Consider the following 21240-nt stretch of genomic DNA (forward strand, 5'->3'; position numbering starts at 1 on the left):
AGCTAATTGTTGTTCATTAGAGGAAAGGCTGTGCTACAGGAAAGCAAAGGAACTATATTTGAGAAAAATGGAGTAGCTAGAACAAAACAGAAAGATGGAAGAGGTCTTACCTTGCCAAAAAAAGCAGAGCTGTGAGATATGCCTCCTATAGGCATTTATAAAAATGCTGTAGGGCTCATGGTTTCTTTGGGTCTGGATAGAAAACTAAGTGAGCATTGGGGTGTTTTTCTTTCTAGTGGGTCTAAAAAACATATCCAGCTGCCTTTCAGCCCTTTTATTGATATGGGTAATTTACAATTATCATTTAGTTTCCCCAGCCCTGCTCCCCTACTGTGCATTACTAACCAGCTGTTGTTGGTAACAATGCTGGTAGCTTTTGCTGCCTTCATTTAATGCTGAAGAAAGCAGTGCTTAGTTAGGAGACTGATTCCTCTCATGTAGCAATAGCAGTCTTGTTCTTTTTTAAATGAATACAGTGCAAGGAAGACAGTGACTTGAGGTAGCCTTGGAGTACACCTGCATTGTAGGGACAGCCTGTGAAGGCACATTCAAGCCAGCTTTAAAGTAGTGGCACTCCCTGGACAGGCACAGAGCTCAGTGGATGGAAAACCCACCCAAGGAGCCAAGTCAGTAGTGCTGAATTATTGAGCCTGTTCTGCTAGAGCCTTGCTCCAGCTGGGGAGCACACAGCAGTTTGGGCAGGCTGGGCTCCACTGCAGTCCTAACTCACGGTGCCTTACAGTTTGCTGAAGTGTTTCCTTGTGTGTTCCCCCACTCATGGGACTACTAGAAAGAGGAGAGTTTTCCTCTGCAGAAAGACTTTACACCTTTACTGTGTTTTAGTTTTCCTATGGTCCTATCTGAGATTCCCTATCAAGAGTTACCTAACTCTCGTTAAGAAGAGGGTTAAAAGCAGCGGGTGTTTTGACTAAACTTAACAGCTCCTATTTAAAGACTGGGCTAATCTACTTCAGCTGCATTTTGGCCTAGTAAGAGAGGATGTTGTGCTACTCTTCAAGGCACTTCAGAAAGCAAATCAGAAAAGATTTTAGATTTCACTGGAACCTAGTAACCAATGAATCAACTTTTCTTGTCATACACTGACTTACTACTGAGAAAACATTTCCTCAAGTTCTAAAATGCAATTAAAGTACATTATGTCCCTATCTATAAGCTATTACCTCACTACAAACTTGATCATTAGAACTTGGACTCGGGTCCCTCAGAAATACAAATCAGTGCCCAAGACCAGAGACATGGCACTTCCCACATCATGAGGCCGTTACACCACACCTCAAAATCTTGAGATGGAGAATCTTGCAATTCACACTGAGTTAATGTCAAATGTCAGTTACAGAAGCCAGCACTATTTGAACGATGTTTTTCCCAGCCATTTGTTGGATTACAGTACAATGACTTGTATAGGGAGACCATTAACAAAATATACTTGACAATTGCACTGAGCCCGTCCAAGAACAGCCGCTGCTACTGAAGTGAATGCATTTCATTGTTTCCAACTTGGGATGCTGCAGCAGTCAGGTAGTATGGGTCCACTACAATCAAAGTGAAACAATAGGAGAAGACCTAGTATGAGGACTTGTGTATTACATGTTCAAAAAGTACGTTACTATTTGCATACTTTAATAGCTTCATCTGAAACAAAGCCTCAGTTCCCCTTATATAGTCAAGATTCTTTCTTTGTTGTCAATGGCATTGGTGGAGTTAAGTTTTTATAATACCAAAAATACTTTACAAATAAAGCTCTAATTTTCAAAGTTTACCCTGATATATTGTAATTTCTATTGTCTACTTTGTCAAAAAGTTTTATCAAAGTGATAATTGATATAGTGCAAGGTGGAAAAGCAAAAACATACCAGGAATTAATTTCTTAGCCCATTGTTAAGAAAACTTGAGTGTCAAAGTTGAACACTCTTGTGTGTGAACTTACACAACCAAGCTTTGCTCATCAAACTAGACACAAATCTCCCTATTTTCAGAACCCTGTTCTCGTTTCAACACCATCATTATGATAATCATGGTTGATGGTCTCTGCAGCACACCAATATTTAGTATTTTTAAAGCTTTTTGGTTTTAAATCCAGGACATAGAACCGTTCATTCCTTAGTAATGGTATTAGTATTGTTAGTGTTGGCATGTCCGTATCTGCTGCTAGAGGTGATTACAGTGTGAGAGCTTGGACACCATCAGAGAAGATGAAATTGTTGTGGGGCTGTTGTTTCAAATGTGCTCCTGCAGCGCAGCAATGGGTGTGTGAGAACGCTGTGCAGAGCTCACTGAAGAACTCTTTGTTCTCCCTTCAGTTCTAGTTTACTGACTTTGGAGAAACCAGTTATTAAAAAGGAAGGTAGGGAATGTTCTTAAATGAGTCATGTTTGTTCTGTGACTGTCAGACTGCATCCATAACTGGTTCAGTAGCTCCATTCAACTGGTGAGGTCATTCCCATGCAGCACATGACACAGGGAGCCTTTGTACAGCTGCAGGCAACATGCTCCGGACTGGCTCGTGACTTTAGAGATCCCATGAAGGGATCAACAGGTATTTCTCCATGTTGATGCAGTATTTTATGATGCTTGCAAGAGCACAGGACGGGCCTAAAACACATAAGAAACTCACAGCCTTGTACTTGAAGACCAAGGTGCATTTATATTTTATACGTGTTTTTAAACAAGAATTGGAAGACTCTATTAATGATAAACAAGACAACATGATCAGTCAGCCTGAGCAACACCAAAACAGAGAATGTCAATGTTTAGGAAGCAGCCCTGGAAGCATCAGGATAATGCAAAGACCTTGATGGCTTAGTCCAAGTGTGCAACTTTTGTGGCTAGACACTAATCATGTGATTACTTTTTTCCATAGAGAAAGTGGGGAATTTAAGAATTAAATGAACTTACTTGAGAAGTAATAGCTATTGTAGACAGGAGGGAGAACAATATTTTGTTCAGCACCATGAAACAGAGAACAGGTGGGATGAAGCAGAGAGGAAGAATGAGACAAGGACAAACCCACAAAGAAAAATGCTGTTACGTTTGAAAACATTTGAGAAATTTGAAGCCTCGGCTGAAGAAACTGATGTACAAGAGGTGAAGAAGAGTTCTGAAAAACTATTAAAATGAATGCCAGTTACAGCAGAATGGCTGACCCAAGGGGTGGACATGATGCTTGGGGTGACCACCTAAAACAGAGACTAGACAAAATAAAAGAATAAAAGTAGGTATTTATTTGAAGGGCCTTCAGAGGTACACCCTGGGCAGTCAAAAGGCTACACCCAAGATGGACCTTGGGTCACGGGTTCTTCACACTTTTATAAGTTTGGTTCATTTGCATATCAGGGTTAATTCTCCAATTATAACCTCAGTTAATTATGTAATTACCCCAAGTTTGCCCCCTTTTTCAGAGGCTTTAGTTTGTACATTTTGGGGCCTGGTGTCCTTGAAGAGCAAACCTAGAGAGGCTTTGTTATGTCTAACCAGCATCAGAGAACAGCAGCTAACAGGCCACACAAAACTTCAGAGTTACACACTAAGCAGTACAGGATTTGAAAAATATAAAAGTTAAAACCTAAGGCATCATTCAGTGCAGTTTAATCCCATACAGACAAATTGTGACCAAATTTGTTTTGCATTTGAGATTGAGTCTGACCCTGTTAGCCTATGTTGGCATCATTTGTGAAATAAATTCACAAGAGCAGTAAGCGGTGACTGACAGTGCCCCTGCTGTCACAGGGCAGCGCTGCCTGCACTGGCTGCCACTGTTTGACATTCCCAGGCTGGGCACCATGGGGTGGTCGTGGCTCTGCTCACTGGATGCCTCCTGGGCCAGGCACAGAGTCACTTCAGGGAGCTGCAGCAGGCAGGTGGCTGCACTGCTGGACAGCTGAAACCAAAAAACATGGGGCTTTTGTTGTTTGGGGGTTTTTTTCCTCCATTAAGGCAGTTTTAAAAGCAAGACATTTCTTTTTAAATATTTACATATTTATCTATGGGAAAAGGAAGTTTAAAAGACAACCTGCTTTCTGGCATTGCAGATATATAGTGATGTGCCCATCCTTGTCAGCTTGTTTTAAGGGGCAGAGATAGTTCTGCAAATCTCTACAGAAAGCTTTCAGAGATTGTGCTATGGTCCACAAAGAGAAAACGATCAGGAATAGAAGCTGCTAGTTTGAGTGGATTGAATTTTGACTCCTCCCTCATGTCTGGGTCAAATAGGAGCAGACAGGTTATATGCTGAGGAACTCCTTTTTAATGATTATGTGCCTTTTGCTTCCTCTCTTTTTCAGGCATCACATCACATCACATATCACATCACATCACATCATCACATCATGATGTGTTGTACAAGGCTGAAGAAGTGTTCAGACTGAACTTAACTGTGTATTAATGATCTACCCAAAGGCCATTTTTAATAAAGTCCAGGCACAGGGATACCTTGTCTTAATGGCATCAGAAGACACTTCAATATCCTACATGAGAGCTGATAAATCTACATATAGGCAAGGGAAGCCCATAATGGGCACAGCACTACCACTTATACAGCCAAGCTTGGCTTTCTCACTCCGTACAGTTTCAAGTTCTAAGCTCAGCTGCAGAAAAAGATGTGGACTGGCTCTTTATCTATGTTAAAGGCAGGCCTTGAGGATACTTGTGCTTACAGCTATCCAAAGATGTCTTTTCTCCTTAACAAAGACTGTGATTTTTTTCATCTAGCTTCCAACCCTAGGCAGCCTGAAATAATAGTATTTTCAACAGGCATTCAAACAGAGCAGAGATACCTGAGTGGTCAAGAAATGCCTCAGCTGGTGAGTGCAGTAGGCAAGTTCTACTTTTAGTATAAAAAACCTCTGGGGGGAGAAAAAGTCATGCAAACCGTGAGATTTTGAGTAAAACAAAAGACTGAAATGAAACTGTTAGTTGATTTATAGGCAGTGTCTCAGGTCACCTAGCTGCCATCTGGCTGGGCACTGGATGTATCAATACGATTTGTTTTGGTGATAGAGGCAGGAGAATTCGGATCAAATTAATTCTTGAGGATATCGCTTGCTATTGATTCAACAATGATAATTTTGTTGGTCCTAAACTTGTAAAGATAAGAAAAAGAGATTAAAAAACCCAACAGGTGTAACAGGATGATTAGGATGACTGCCATGGGGGTTGGAGGGTAAAGGCACTTGTGAGAAATACTAATATGGTAGTAAGATATTTTCAGGTTGTCACAAACATTTGTGCCACCACATACAGCATTTGGCAAACCTTTACTTGGAGCAGAGAACTGAGAACTGCAATGGTCATAAGAGACAGAACTGGCAAGTGTGCATGGATGGACTGTCAGGATGACTAAGGAGGACATGGGCTAGTCAAACTGAAGAAAAACAGCAAACAGAAGAGTAAGAACTATACACTATGCCCAGATAGTAAGCAGAACAATAAAAAGATTTTTGAGCCAGCTCAGAAATTAAGCTCAGATAGAGCTTTCTAGAGGACTGAAGCAGGCCAAGAGCATGTGTGGTTATGAAATGATGACTGATAAGCAGGTAAAAGGATGGCAAAACTAATCCAGACAGTTCCTGGTGATAAAATGATTGAACTTTGTCACTGGAACTCATAGGTGTCTTCAAAGTGAGACATTAAAAGGAGATTAAAGTATTCTTTGCCAGTGCAATGTATGCATTGTAATTACTGGTTTACATTCCCAGATCCTCAATCACTATTAACCTCAGTGTTCCTTGGGGCATTACAGTTCCAGATGCTTGCTTTCTGCATCCTGTTCACAGCTGAACTGACTCACTGGATAGTCTGATCTGAGAAAAAAAAAATTCCTCGCTGTCTCCCTGGTCATTTGACTCAGACTAGTGAGAATTTTTGGTTTTCTCTCTTCTGTACCTTTCTTGAAACATTAGGAAGGAAGTTTAACAAAACCTGGATTGGTGCAGGGCTGTATGGTGCTGGCAACACCCCTGATCTAGCCAGCTCTTTCAGTGCACTGTCATTATGGATTACTACAGATTATATCACAGAAGCATGCACTGTATGGTATTGGGAAGCCTTTCCAGTTCCTGGTGAAACTGGACCATGGAGCAGGTGTTTTCTAGGCTAAGCCAGGGAAGATGTAAATAGCTTGATGTTGTATTGTACATTTCCTAATAAAAAGAACAACCTGCCAGTCATTAGGTAAGTACTAGAAGTCAAATTATCAAACCCACTGACTACATTCTGCAGAGTAAATCTGCTTTATGGCCAACAGAATGTAGAAACACCAGGCTTTACTTGCCTTTGTAAAGCAGTCAGCCAACAGCTGTTGAATTATAATTACACTGTTCAGATGATAAAGGAGAAGACAAGGGTGTTACTTCTGCAGAATCATTATAAAAACTGCCTTAAAAGTGTAATAAGTCTGTACCAGGAAATTCCCCTAGTAAAATGTTCTCTTCATGGTTACCTTGGCGCGGTAAGAGCTTTTGATTGGAGCTGCCCAACCACAGGCGGTGTTACAAGGTAATTTTCCCCTAGACTGAAAACTCCCGGGAAAGCAAAAAGAGCTGGCTTGGCTCTCTAGTAGTTACCACTGCCTTTCTTTCATATGGAACTCAAGCAGTTTGCCAACTTTTCTTCTCAGATTGCAGTTTTGACCATCTTTAGTCATGTGCGACTTTTTTTTAAATTTCAAAACTGTCAGGAGCACTTACAAGTATCGTATTCATTCACTTACCTTCAGGTACTTCAGCTTACAAAGCAAAGTGTGTAGGCAGTCACTTCAAGGATTGTTTTGTCTTTGAACTATCTGGTATTGACTTTCCAAAGCATGTGCATGTCCCAGGAGTTCGTCACCCCACATAGTTTAATAACCCCTAGGAAGCAGTTCTTCTTTCTGCTCCCTGAACTGTCATGAACTATGCAAATCTATCTGACCAGAATGAAAGATAGATTTTTCATATAATCTTACTGATTCTTCCATATCCATCTAAATATCTCCATTATTTTAAACATAACTTCATTTTCACTTGGTTTTGTCATTTTCTAGAATTCTGTGTAAGCTCAAAAGTCAGAAATTGGGATTTTTTTCAATAAAACTGAGCTAATTACGCAACCTTGCTGTAAGAGTGCTAGTGGAGCATCAGCCCATTGTGCTCTCTTAATAAGCCTCACTTTGGCTTTGATCAGCTTCCTGTGTTCTTTAATATCATGTTCACATGCACCAGTCAACATAATTCACTTTCTCACTTGGTCCTTATTTGCTATTTCACATAGACCAGAATGTGCAATGTATGAAATCAGTGATTGCTTTGTCCCAGCTCCTCCTTTTAGACTCAAAAGTGTCTTCAATTGATTGCCAGGTGCACTGAGTTACCAAGGACAAATCTATAGTTTTGCTAATAAAGAACCTTCATACAAAAAGGCATCTTGACATTACCTGGGTTTGGGGTGGGGAGAGACAATAATGTGCCTTTTATGTGTTCTGAGACCATTTGCAACAAAATTAGAGTTGTTGAATAATGCCCCAAGTGCATTGAAGGTGTGGAGCTACCTGGGAGTTACTGTGATGCTTATGCAATTTAAAATTTAGGTGTAGGCGCTAGGAAGGGGAGAAAAGCAGCTTCCAACTCTTGTCCCTTCAAAGGGCTTAATTGTTCATTAGGAATAACCATGGCAACAGTTACCATGCCCCATTAATCCATCACGCAAGTGGCCAGCACCAGCTGCTTCAAGTTAAGGCAGAAGAGGACCCTGCAAGAGAGTCTGTATTCCTCTCACTGAAAACCCTTCTTTCTTCATCTAAAAACTGTCCAACGTACACCAAATTGGTGAACTAAGAGTATATCATGGCATTGAGTTCCCCGAGTTAACCATGCCCTATTAAAGGAAAACCCATGTTACCATTAAGAAAATTAAGAATATGGTCAAATGCACTAAATACATTTTCTCATCTGCTCCTATTCACAATTTGTTAATGATTGTATATTTTTGTACAGGGTTCATTACTGTTTATACAACAGTGATGCTTTTTTTTTTTTCTATTACACTGAACATGTAAAAACTCAGTGTGAATTAGAAAATCTTCATTTCTAGAAGTCTCCCATACTTAACACAGAGAGGGAAAGCTGAAGCTGCTCAACTGTCCTTAAACTGTGTGTATTGGGAACAGAATGATACAAACCCAAACTTCTTAAAACAAGATTTATTGGCACAAACATACATGTTACAAATGTCTACGATATTCTTGGAAAATATGTTCACCACTTCAAAAAAATCACTGTTCACAAAAAAGTACAGTAATATCAAACTTTGTAAGTCATCACAATTTCAGCATCAAAATGCATGCATTCTATCATTTATAAATGAAATTCCACTGACCTCCAGGTAAAGCACTTTAAGAAATGTCCTGGTCTCCACAGCATTATTTTTCCTCTCCAGATGATAGTTCCAATAAGGTGCAAATGGATTGTTTTCTGTACAGGCACAAATCACAACTCCTTGCTCAGTACAGCTGAGTCTATGAGGTGGGAGATGCTATTCTCAGCACAGACTTTCAGGTCCTTTCTGAGTGTATTACTACATAGCTTAACACCACTGTGTGGCCCTTAAAAGAATGCAGTTAGACATTTGGTCTGGGGTTTGGGTTTTTAAAAGGGCAACTGAAAACTTACTTCTGATTATTCCGATCACAGGAAGTAAAGCTTGAAGAATTACAGGGAAAGAGGTAGAAGAAAGGTTTTTATTTTGCACTGCCATTCCATCAGCATTTGAATCAGGTGTGGTATTGCCAAGGTGACTTGTGAGGAGAAAGAGTAATCTCAGTAAATCCTCTTCTTTCTTTGGTGCCAGTCTAGTAACTGAATAGCCACTCAGGATTGTGTCACTGACCTCAGACAATACAGAACAAGACTTCACCAGATGTTCTGGACCTGATTCTATGCCTATTCCCAGTTTCACGGTCAGAGAAGTAGGCTTCACACACTCAGAGGAGAGAGAATGCATTGATATCCTCAGCATGATCACATCTGGCTTAGACCAATGGCAACAAGAAAGAAAAAATTTCTTGATGTCAGTGGAAGTCCTTTGAAAAAAGGGGGCTTGCACTTACTTCCACTAGATCTGAATTTTATTCTAATCAGATAAATGTACAACCAAAAAAAGGCAAAAACACAAACCACATGCACTTACAAAGGTGTTTCCTGCACTTTTATCAGCCTTGGCAGGGCATTGAACATACCCAATGACAGAATTTGTTGTGGAGTCACGGGCCTTGGAGATTTTCAGAACTCATCAAGACAATACCTGTACAACCTGATCCAACCTCAAAGGCAGCCCTACTTCGAGCAGGACATCAGACCCGGCAACCCCAGGGGTCCTTTTCTCCCTAATTTTTTTCTCATCCAGATGAAAGGTTTTTCCTCTTCTGAATTAGAACATATCAGGCCTGGATTTAGCAAGGACAAATGAGGGGTTTTTGTTGTGTTAAACAGAAAATAGAAATTCACTATATGCTTAGGTACATGTTGAAGTCACTTCCAGAACAGGGCACGCCTTGCTCCTCACTCCAGGCTGGCGAGTGTGAGATACTACAGTGCTGAAATGATTACATAAACACCTCCAGAGGCTGCTCTTCTGTGTTAAGACTCAAGCATAAGTCATTAAGGAAAATACTAATTAGCTGGCTATGAACTCATTTCCTGCAATGAGCATAACAAGTTTATAATAAGAGTTCATCTATTGCCACTTAGAGAACTTTTTATTTTGCAAAACAAACTAAAGGTTTGCTCACAGTAGATACTGGCTGTTTCATCTCTTTCATACTTGGAAGGAGAACATCTCACCTAAATGGCAAATGCCTGTCTACATATATAAGCACTTCCTTTGGAAAGGGGAAGGAAAAAAGAACAGGAGTTGTCAAATAAAAATTTAACCTCTACACAGTTGGTGCTTCCCCCTCAGAATGTATTTTTGCAACAGACAAAGCATGTTTTTAAGTCCCACTCTTGAGTAGGAGGTACTAATTTCTAATCTTTCAGTGATGCTGATAAACCTAATGTGAGTAATATTTTACCAGGTTTATGGCTGGGGGAGGGAGGACGTTTCATTTACAAGACATTTTCATGACAAGTAGTGTGCTATCTCTAACGTTTTATTGTGCAGACCTGTGAGTGTGTCATAGCAACATTAGCATTTTATTGTCTGGGGAAAAAGTAGATGGAACATAGATTGAAGCTAGCTTTTCTAATGAGAAAAAATATTATTTCATCTATAGTTAGGCTTTGAAAGCTAATTATTTCACAATTATTTTATAATTATTATTATATAATTACATTATTTGACTATTTTTATAGCTGGCAATTGCTTAAATAATACTTAAATGAGTAATGGTTAAACTCTATACCCATAGTCTTTACCGTACATTTCTACTTTTATTCAAAATATTTTTTCCCTTTGGGTTTCATGAAGGGTTGAACTTGCATTATTTGGTAGCTTGTTAGTGGCATGGTAGTCATGCTGATCACTGAAATTTGGTTCCAGCCAAGACTACTTTCATTAATAAAGAAATTTTAGCAAACTTTCAGATCAATACTATAAATATTAATAGCTAAACTTCTGAAAAAAATTATGCATTGTGTATCTATGAGTTTGTAGGTCCATTATATGCACTATCTCAATCCTTGATCTTACAAAGAAAATAATTGCAGCTGCCATTATTTAGTTTTACTTCAAACAAACCTGCAGTGTATCAGGGGGAGAAACTGATTTAATTCTTTTAAACTTTTCATTACAAAAAGCTCAAGCCACCACCATGTGTTCATATATATATATATATATATATGACAGGAATGTAATGGATTCAGGAAAGGGATTTTCCATCCTCACCTTAGACCATTTATAGGTGGAGAAGCACAGGTACTGGAGTGGATCAAGGGTAAACCAAATAATTATGCTGCATCATGAAGATTCCATTACTGAGACCAAACTGCTCTAGGACAAAGAGGACGTTCAGTCTTTATCTTTACTGCACCAGTCCTGATTTGTCTTAAGTCCTTGACCACTTCTGCAGCTGGCAGGAGCCCCATATCTTGGCATAGAATACCCCAAATGGTGCTCTCTGCAAAAAATGCTACACCAGCCTGCCTGCATATATCCGCCACATTGTCCAGGAAAAAAATCTACCATCTGTCATAGTTCATTTAAAGTATTTGAATTTAATAGACAAGCACTGCTTAATTTTAATATAAAAAAGGTGCTCTTAGGTAGAGCCACTTATAAAAAGGAGGTTACTGAATGTTAGTGATATTTCACTTGGACCATTTCCCAATTTACTATATTGTCATTAGCACAATATCCTTATTTGCTGTTTCTTCTCTTTCCAACAAAACTAATGGAATTACTGTTACAAGAACTGTTAAATAAGTTTAATTCAAATTCCAGTGTTACAATTTAAAGTCGTATAGCAAAAATGCTGTTGTTTAGCCTTCTTTTGGATCACATAATTTTGAACCAAATTAAGACCCAGGAGCCATATTCTGCCTCAGGTGTTCTCAACCACCTGCGAGAGTGGAGACTGGTTTGAGGAGAGCTGGGCATTATGGGGAGGAAGTTCTGCTTCACCCAAGGCCTGTCTGAGCTCTGGCTGAGGGCAACAGTAACACCATGGCAGGAGGCAGGGAGTCAACCGAGAGGGCAGAACAACGCTACCCCAATATACCGTGTTCCAAATACACTACCTCCAAAACCACAAAGGCTTTCTAAGAGAACAGAAAGAGACTTGAAGAATAATGGATAAGCCAGACACTGTGAGAAGAGCTAAAGAATGGAGAAGGTTTTTTCATAATTGTCTTTGTTGTTCTCTATGATATTTTCTCTTTGAGAACAAGTACTTTGCCCTTTTAAACTTATAGCACATGGCTTCTTTGGTTGAATAGAGTGTTACGTGCAAACCATGAGGCTGTATTCATGTTTGAAACCAGTGCAGGTTATGGTTTTTGCTTTGGAGAGTTAGCAGATGTGATACAGTCATGACAGAATGAGGTTACTGCAGGAATGACTCATTGTTGAATAATCAAGTGTTTGCTCCACCAAAACTGCATGTAACCAGACTGCCACAGTTCTTCTGCTTTATTCTAAGATGTAGCTTTTAAATGTCAGTGCACCAGGAAGGAAGGTAAACTCCTCGGGTGGCTGAGATCTCTTTTTATGCATGTGTTTAAAGGCAGAGAGTCTTCCAGTTCTCAATGGAGAAGAAAACTGCTGAGCACATCAATTGAGACATACATTAATGAACTAAGGAAGGGAAATTATCTGAAGAGGAAAACAAAATCCTTTCTTGAAGTGGAATAGAGAAGTATTTCTGAAGGAGACCAGACGGAGAAAGAACAACTGGTGTGAGGTTTGGTTGTTTCATACATCCTAATCTAGTATCCCTCCTGACAATAATGTTACCATTTGAGAAACCTTCAGGCAGTAATTTCTCTAGCTACAATTCTTTTTTTTCAAACTATTTTCTTCAGCCTTTTAAATTTTGCTTTTAAAGAAGCTAATTTGAGGGTGCTTTTGTTTTCTCTGGCTCAAATGTATCTTGTCTAGCAACAGGGACTTAAATGAGGTGAGGAAGAACTGGCTGGAAGAGCATCTCAGTCTTCTGACTACATAGAGGGCCCAAAGGTTATGATCTGTTAGAGATCTAAAGTTCAGGTCAGGATGCAAATCCAGATCATAGAGACTTTGAGACCTTTCTCATACTCACTGTGTACATTGGGAGGGACCCCAGTGCCTTACATGGCTGCTGGTTCAGCCCTCTTCCCTGTTTAAAGGGCAGGAGAAGCAGGGTTGAGATCTAAATCCTGGATCATACCCCAGTGCTCTTTAGGTTATTTGTGAAGGTCTCTCACCAACATGCAATCAAGGTGCTCTCATAAAAAAAATAATAGATCATACATATTCCCACTGTGTGGATAATCTGCCATGGAATAGAGAAAATTCACTCTGTAAAAGCATCAAAGAGCTGAGTAACATCGAGCTTCTAAAAGCTCCTGAAGTTTGAGTCTCCCATGGTAGTTGCACTTCTGAGAAGCAGACATCACCATTTTGCAGGTATGTTCTAATACCGATGCCAAGTCAAGAACTTGCTCTTAAGAGCTAAAATCCATTGTATTCAGACAAGAAGTAGTCCAGCTGCTCATAAAATTAAAGTTAGGTGAAGCCCTGTCAGAGGAGTAGTGACAGAGAAACAGTAGAATTTTAAAAGGTCTTGCTACTCAGACAAAAGCATAACAGATTTAGGCTGTTCTAATTCAATCCTTGCACAGACAATAATGTCCTGCTCTTCCATCACTGAGAGTGTTTAAGTCACTTATTGCAGATCACTATATAAAAAGAAAAAAGCCAAATATTTTACTTGCCTGAACTGTTCCCAGGGCTAACATCATGCAGGTTCCAACAAAAAGAAAGTGCCAGCTTTAAAAATCTACATTTCTAAATCATTCCTTGTCTTACAGACTCTAGGTTACATTCAGAATCTTGATCAAATTCTTCCATCCTCCTTCTAATAGTATTGGATCAGGTTTGACTATGTTGGATTGACTGTGCTGTTACATAATGTTGTCAACTGAAAATCAGGTCAAGTATGTCGTTAGGGCTTCCACACTAAGTTTTCCTGCCAAGTTATGTGCAACAATGTTTTCAGGTTTAAAGCCACATCTGTGTTACTGCAACGTGAGCTAAATTTGAGAGGAAGTGTAATGCCCAAGCAGGACCTCACTAGCCTGTTGATAGTGGGTGCAAATAACACTTGTTCAAGCTCAGAAGCTGATGTATGATCATTGACAAGCCAAGCAGCAGCTATGGTACAGGCACAGACCAGCTGTTAACCACTTCCTTTCAGCTATGCTCTGTGTGAAGGGCACCTCCTGCTATACAGCCTCTGAGAAGTACAGCTGTGGTCCAGAAAGCAGAGGAAGAGCTTCTTATAAGGATGGAATAGGCAGGTCTCAAACAACGTCTACTTCTGGATAAAGCTACCAAAAGCATTGTTTCCAGCCAGAAGAGTCTTCAGTTTGGTCCCCAAGGTGGCAGTCAGAAAGCAATGGCCTTGGAGTGCCCTGAGGATTTGCTACGGAGTCACTAAAGGGAAGCCCTTTTGTGATGTTTTACCAGCCCAAGGGAAGAGCCTAGGCAGCAGTCAGTGGTGCAAAGCAGGAGCTGAAATTCTAATCAGTGGTGACTGAACAAGAATGGCTTAACCTCTTCATGGACAATTTACAGGCAGGCAGTTGTAACTGTACGGACATTTAAAATGTAGAAGCAGCGAGTTGAATGCAATCAATCCTGGCTTCAACACAAATAAGATCTCCAACTGTGTTTATACAGATTGTCCTCTGCACCAGTCTGCACATATGTGATGCTGTTGCACAATCTATGACCCTGAACAGTTCGATATTACCATACTCTCCTTGCTGAAGATTTAACCCTCTGCAAGAGCAGTTGAGCTCTGGGTCTGTGCATCAGGGAAAGACACACTTGTTCATGCTTCCTGGGCTGAATTAGAAAAGTCACATGGTTTATCTTACCAATTACAACCAACTACCATGGCACAAGCAGGAGCAAACATTCAGCATTCACAAGCACACTGTGGGCAAACAACTTTGAAAAGTTAAGCATATTAATTTATCATATTTCATTACCACACAGGAGGAAATAGTCTCTTCACAAACATTCTACAACCCACTAGAAGGTAGATTTCTTAACTCTTCCTTGCAAAGTCTCACTAACATTTAGCAGTCACCCCCCCATTAGTTACAGTTTTGAGAGAGAATGGGTCCACATTCCACAAAGAACAATTTCTATTCTCCACTCTCACCTAAAGGTCCCACTTTGATTATTAACTTGCTTGAACTACATTAGCTGGGAGGATGTAAGCTTTGCATCCTCACAGCACTTTCACTACAGTTTCATTTGGGAGCTTTGCATGGTTGTAGCTAGAGGATTCAAACGATTTAATGTGTATTTGCAGTCCTATCAGCTGAGTACTCAGTTCAGCCTCTCAGAGGAGAAGGAACATCTACATTAAGGCTCAGTATCAGCATATCACCTTACTGATTGCACCACCTCCAGCGAAAGCTATCTTCATCTCATCAGTCTTTTCAGTCGAGAAGCTCTGTGAGGACACCACGCTCAACATGGGTGTGGGTGGCAGGGTCCCAATCTTAGGAGATAATTCTTTCATATCAGCTATCTAATTATCTTAGCAGTTTAAAAGGGTCCTGAAGATGGATGGCTTGTTCCTCTACCAGTGAAAGCTCCATTATACTTAGCACTCAGGTGTGTCACCTCATGGAGTCAGGCCTTTCATCATCCCTATGATTTTTGTCTGACCCATGAGGATTTCAGAATTGTTTATGTTCTCACCCAGCTGAAGGACTGAAGTGAACAGGGCATACCAGGGAGTCCAGGATCAAATTAGTAACTTTGAATATTCAGCTTCATTAAGACTGGAGCCACTTATGACTTAATGATATGAAGCAGTACGCATGACTATAAAGTAATAAATATTTAGGGGAGAATGTAACTGGAACCTTTCAATTGATCATTACTTATTCTCTCTGCAAAATTCTACTTCAGCACAATTTATATATAGATTCACAGCAACAAACTGGTCAGGGTATCCATTTTTTTAAATCTAAAACCATGTCAAGAGAGATACTCCACAGTGGGAATATTTACACTACTATTACCACTGTTTCTATTCCCTAATTAAATTGCAGACAAAAAACCCCAACCCACCAAATTATTATTTTTTAAATTCTATGAATTCTTTTTAGGAATTCTGAAGGAGTTATCCTAAAAAGATCCTTTTCTGAATTTCCTGGTTCAAAATGTGATTAATTCATTTTTAGTTTGGTTAAGGATGATTAAACTATTCACTGCTTTAAAAAGAAAGAAACAAGAAATTCGCAAGACCATACAAGAACTTTCTCTCAAGCCACAATATATAATTTCTTTTAATTACATCAAATGTTAGTCTAAATTAATTGAGTATAATAGGTATCTCAGCTGAGCACTTTATAAAGCTGACACTTTAGTTTATGAACTATCCACATGCACAAATTAAAATATATATTTTTAAAGCTTTTTAACACCACTACTTTGAACAGTGTTTCTCTTCCTTCCTCTTCTTCAGGAAAGCTTTGCTAGGCACCCTTCCGTTTCTCAGCCTCTCTCCACTGTTCCCCCCTACCTTCTTCCTGATTTTTGAATGATCCTCACAGCAGGGACCATTTCTGCAAACTGGTGCAGAGGCAGCTTCCTACAACAGAGCTGGAAAGCCGCAGACAGCACCAGTGCTGCTCATGTGCTTTAAGTTTGGGCCTAACTATTGTGGATTAGTATTCAAGAGATGTCCCATGAAACGTGACAAACAGTGTCTTGAGGTTTTAGCAAGAAACTGTTTCTGAGTAATTTGTGATGCCTGTATTACCACTTCTGCATTTCACCTGGCTTTTTCAGGACTGTGCTAGCTAATGCTTTTTGGTTGTCATACAACTTTTTTTCTTTCTGGCTTTTGTATTGAGGCCATCTTGGTTGTTCCAAACACCATTAGGTGTTTTCCATAAGGAAAAAATTAAATCCATAAAAGATGATAAACCAGTCTTATTTATTTTCTGTAGACAATGTTTTTAGACTTGGATTCTACATCTAATCTCAAAAAAATCTGTGTTTGGTTGGCTAAATGGAAATGTGATATCTTACATGAATACTTGTAGGTATCACTCTCTTCCTTCAATGGGAATAAGAGATACATCTGACAATGGATTTTGCCATCCAACTTTAGGAGCTCAGATTGAGAATTTTGGTCCTAATGTTTGCTGCAACCTTCGATTTGAGTCCAATCCACCTGACAGTGTCCCTTTAAACAGGAGCTTCCCCACAGCTGCATTCTCTGATTCGGAGATGTTTTAGGATGCTTTTCATATACTACAGTTTCTGAAGGTCAGTGCATACACATTTTAAGACACAGTGATTAGACAGTGTATGGAACTACTTGGCAGTATTTAGCTGGTACAGTTTCTTGTGGAAACAACAGAATTCCAAAATACACCACACTGAATGCTTATGGGTTATTACAAGCAAAAATCCCAAGACACCGGGAATTAAAAAGCGGAGTTCAACAAAGGAACACTGATATCGTCGGTTGATATGAACAAAGTTGTGCCAAGTCTTCCTTCTTTGCTTTTTCAAGTGGAGAAATAAACTGGGAAATGAAGCAGAAGGAAAGAAAGATTAAAAAAAGACAAAAACCAACAGTTATTACAGAGTTACTGTTGTGCTTTATCTTACAGAAGCGTGTGATGTCAGAGAATTGCAAACATCTTTAGCACATCTTAGCTGAAGGAGCATGACATGTCTTGCACACAGTATTCCTTTCTAGCAGACATGAGGATGGGTCCTCCTGTGTCAAATGGAATTTGGAGGGGAAACTGGAGTAGAAAGCAGGGGAGACTGTGGCTCAAATGAGAGAAAGGGCAAGGACTGACAGTGATGTTATCTGCTTTCCCCAGCTCCAGCAACACCTGCAAAGCCATGTGTTGTATTGCTTCCTCCAGCAGGCAGCTTGGGCCATTTCACCACCCATGGTAGCTTGCTGCTGTGAGGAATGGCTCAGCTTATCTGCATCTATAGCCACCCCTCATGGAGGGTATGATCTTGTTCCCATTCAAATCCCGGACTGGAAAAGTCATGCAGGCCTTGTGTCTAACAGCACTTGGATGCTTGATGTCTATAGGATTTAAACATATACTTGAGAGCTACTGTGAATAAATACAGCATTGAGATAAATACACAGGGTCCTTCCTGAAGCTGCAACCTTTAGGCACTTACTACAGAAGAATCAGCCTGAAAAAATTACTTGAACAACAGGTACACTTAAATCTCACTGACCTGGTACTAGATCTCACTATGGTGAGCCACGACCTGGGTTGAACAATATGGCACTCAAGTTTGTGATTAAATACCCTAAACTCAACCTAACCCGTGTCAAACTTGCAGTGTCTTTTTTTTTTAAACTTACCAGGACAGGCATTCAACACTTTAAACCACGAGTGAAACAATGTTCTACTTATATATGGTTCAGCCTTAACTTCTATGGAGGAGTTACAAACTATCTTGACCGCTTTTTACTTTCTTGTTAAGATCACATAATGCTCAATGAGGCGTATATACACAGCAATTAGTTCAATGGCTGCACATCTTCTTTTGTCTGGTTGCTGCAGAAGAAGGGCCGGTCTTTCTCTTGAAGCCCGTTGCCTTGAGTACCCAGTTAATATAGTTAATTAATATCTAACCATTTCCCATTCTTGCCGTCTCAGTGTTACGAAACCCTGGAATTATTCTGGGTCACGCTGGTGCCATGGTTCATAAGGCTAATAAACTGTCACATGTATCTCATTCCATTTAGTCATTTTTACAGGTGATCCTGTAAGCCTCCTTTACAGGAGCAACAGAGGAAAATGGAAACATGTTTAATATGAGGCATGTAATTTGAGAGCTGGGAATTAACTCACATCCATGGTCTAGCCTTCTGGTGAATCTCTTCTGGGTTACTACCTGGATTGCCCATCTGAAGAAATCTCCCTTTTAGGAGTTAATGCCATATTACAGTTATGTCACATAACAGCTGTTGCTAACATAGGGTTACATAAATGAAATGTTCAATTCCTGTCATTACAAGATCCCTGAGTCCCAAGCAGCACGACTGCTATTATTCATTCATAGCTAACTTTCCTACAACAACTGCATGGAATGAGATGATCTTCTGAGAAAAGAAATCAGTGAGACTTTGGGCCATCTTTTAACAACATTTGTGCATTCGAGATGCCAGAGGATCTTCAGAAACACTGACATCTCAAATTCTAGCTGATATGGTAGCAACTAGGCACCTACATGCTTTTAAAAATTCATCAGATGCCTGTTTGCCTGTGTGCCTTCACCCTCTTTTTATAGGCATGAGGTATTTCAAGAATTACTGTTCTTAGTAGAAAACACCAGGACTATGGCACTCATCATAATGAAAGGAAGATCTCTGAGACTGCATAAAAACTTACTTTAAACATAAAAAGGGAGAGTTTTTAATCCTAGGGAAAGTTATGTAACATGCTAATGTAAAAAACATTAAATGTCAACAAATTCTGCCAATATGTGTCCAGGGAGTTTGCAGTAATTCTCACTATAAAAGCATAACACTAGAAGGGAAATTTCACAAATTAATCAGTTCAAATATTTTATATCCTTTTTTTGTTGTTTTGGCTTTTAATATAGCAGCCATTCTTAAGTCACAAGCTATTGAGATTATAGATAAAAGAGAAAACGAATTACTCACTTATAATTATAATGAGAATGACTGCGCATACTACACCAAGGATGATCATCATCTATAAAAAGAAAGTTATAAGAAAGAAAAAGAGAAAGTCAGGTTTTCACATGAAAGACATTAACCCCTCAATTTTTTTGCTTTTACTTAGTGACTCATTCCTCATACTTTTAACTCTTGTAAAGACTCACTGCAACAGACTTGTTAAGGCCCCAAATTTAGTGTCAATTTTAAAACCAGCTGACCACCAACAATGGACATAGCCTCTTGTCAAAGCTAGCCAGTTCTTGCCTGTCAGCTAAAGATGCAGTGACCAACCTCAACCATTTCTAGCAATAAAGAAATAGTTAATTTCCAAAGTAAAACAACTCCAGTGGCTGGGGTCACCCATGGCCATGTACCACTTTATACCAGAGTCACTTGATCCCTTTTCCCCATGTTCCTGACGTCAGTGAAGAGGCAGCTAGAGATGTCTAAAGCCCAGCAGCTATTTGTGCTGCTTTGTATGCTTGCGTTGTTGGGAGAAGCAGCCCATGCTAGCCAGAACAGTTTCCAGCATGTTCTCCTGGAAATAGCTCATTGCAAAGCAGGAGTCTGCTCCCCCAGGAACAGGTAGAGCAGAGGCAGCTGTGCACAGATCACAGCAGCACTGAGCTGTGTGGCTCAGAGCCCCCACTTGAGACTCACTGAAAGCTAACGAGCCCTCCAGGGATGCTGCAGTCCAGTTGCCATTATTACCCCAGCGAGTAGTAAGACTGAAAAACAACAAACATGGGCATGTCAAATCAAGGCCTTCATTCCTCCTAACATGTGTCTGGAGGACAGAGCCAACCACTGGCTTGCAGGAGATTTTTTTTTTTTAATTTCTACCCTCTCTTTCCAGAGACTGGGAGCCAGAGGAAGGATGGGGAGATTGTTTGTCAGGATAAAGCAGGAAGGGACAATGAGGAAAGGAGAATGAGGGTAGGTTTGAAGGTCTAGTGTAGTGCAGATCATTCTGATGACTGCAGTCACATGGGTGAACGTAACTCAAAATCTGTGCTTGTAGCTCCCAAAAGTCCTGCTGCCTGCACTTCTAGGCATAAAAGAGGCCCAGAGGACCTACTCAGTTGAATTTCTAACCTAGATGCTTTTATTTCTGGAGTGTTTGTACATGTGGTTTACCCAGAATATTTTTTCTTGCTTTACATTTCATAGCACTGTGGATTGAAGAGACAAAGCAGACAACAGGCTAGCGAGGGATATATGTGGCATTCTCCCTTAGGAACAGGTGGTTTTATTTTGGGTGGACATAAGTAGTCAGCAGGAAAGTCGGTATTGAGAAATGGAAATGAAGCTGAACTTTTGGCATAGGGTTCATGTTGGCGGTGCATGAGTAGAAAGAAGCAAAGACGTGAGTCTTAGAAGAGTAAGAGGAAATGAAGTTTCTGGGTCCAAAATCCACAAATACTGGAGAAAGTCTGAAAAAGCAAAGGAGAGTGAGATTCCCTCTGCTCTTGGGAAAGGATTAGACTTTGAAGACAGCAGAGAAGGCAGCTGGTCAGTGAAAGTCCTGCTCTATCCTAACCAGCCCCTCTTTATAAAAGACTGTAATTTCCTCCCTTCTCACAGCAATTTGTGGAATCCAGTTTGGGGTATTTTTTATAGTTTACCATCCTGAAGGAAAATCAAAAGGCTGATGATCCCCACAAGAAAAAAGCTTCTTTTCTCCCATTGCTAGAGTTCACTGCACCTGACCAGGTTTTGCGATTCACACAGAGAACTGACATGAATCGACATGGAATGCCTTCCCATCCCTATTTGAAGGCACTGGTGAAGCACCAAAAATTGTATCGACATTTTACATGCTGCACAAATTATGGGTTCTGGTAAAGATC

The 21240-nt window shown here is 40.0% G+C and overlaps 1 protein-coding gene and 1 long non-coding RNA gene across 5 annotated transcripts in view; one reads left to right on the plus strand and one right to left on the minus strand.

Annotated features, from left to right (window-relative positions):
- Positions 1 to 21240, plus strand: part of LOC116448755 — a 50488-nt gene that overhangs the window by 6184 nt on the left and 23064 nt on the right. The window lies entirely within an intron of this gene.
- The window catches only part of LOC116448754 (vesicle-associated membrane protein 2-like), a 51783-nt gene continuing 38722 nt past the window's right edge, over positions 8180 to 21240 (minus strand). Inside the window, exons 4-5 of one of the 2 annotated variants that reach the window (XM_032119652.1) lie at positions 19373 to 19424; positions 8180 to 17248 (exon numbers count right to left, since the gene is read on the minus strand). In XM_032119652.1, coding sequence (XP_031975543.1) covers positions 17232 to 17248; positions 19373 to 19424 — 69 coding nt within the window. In that variant the 3' untranslated portion in view covers positions 8180 to 17231. The remainder of the gene's footprint in view (positions 17249 to 19372; positions 19425 to 21240) is intronic. The other variant, XM_032119650.1, reaches the window with a different exon arrangement.

This window comes from Corvus moneduloides, chromosome 10, assembly GCF_009650955.1.
Source record: "Corvus moneduloides isolate bCorMon1 chromosome 10, bCorMon1.pri, whole genome shotgun sequence".
Lineage (NCBI taxonomy): Eukaryota > Metazoa > Chordata > Aves > Passeriformes > Corvidae > Corvus > Corvus moneduloides.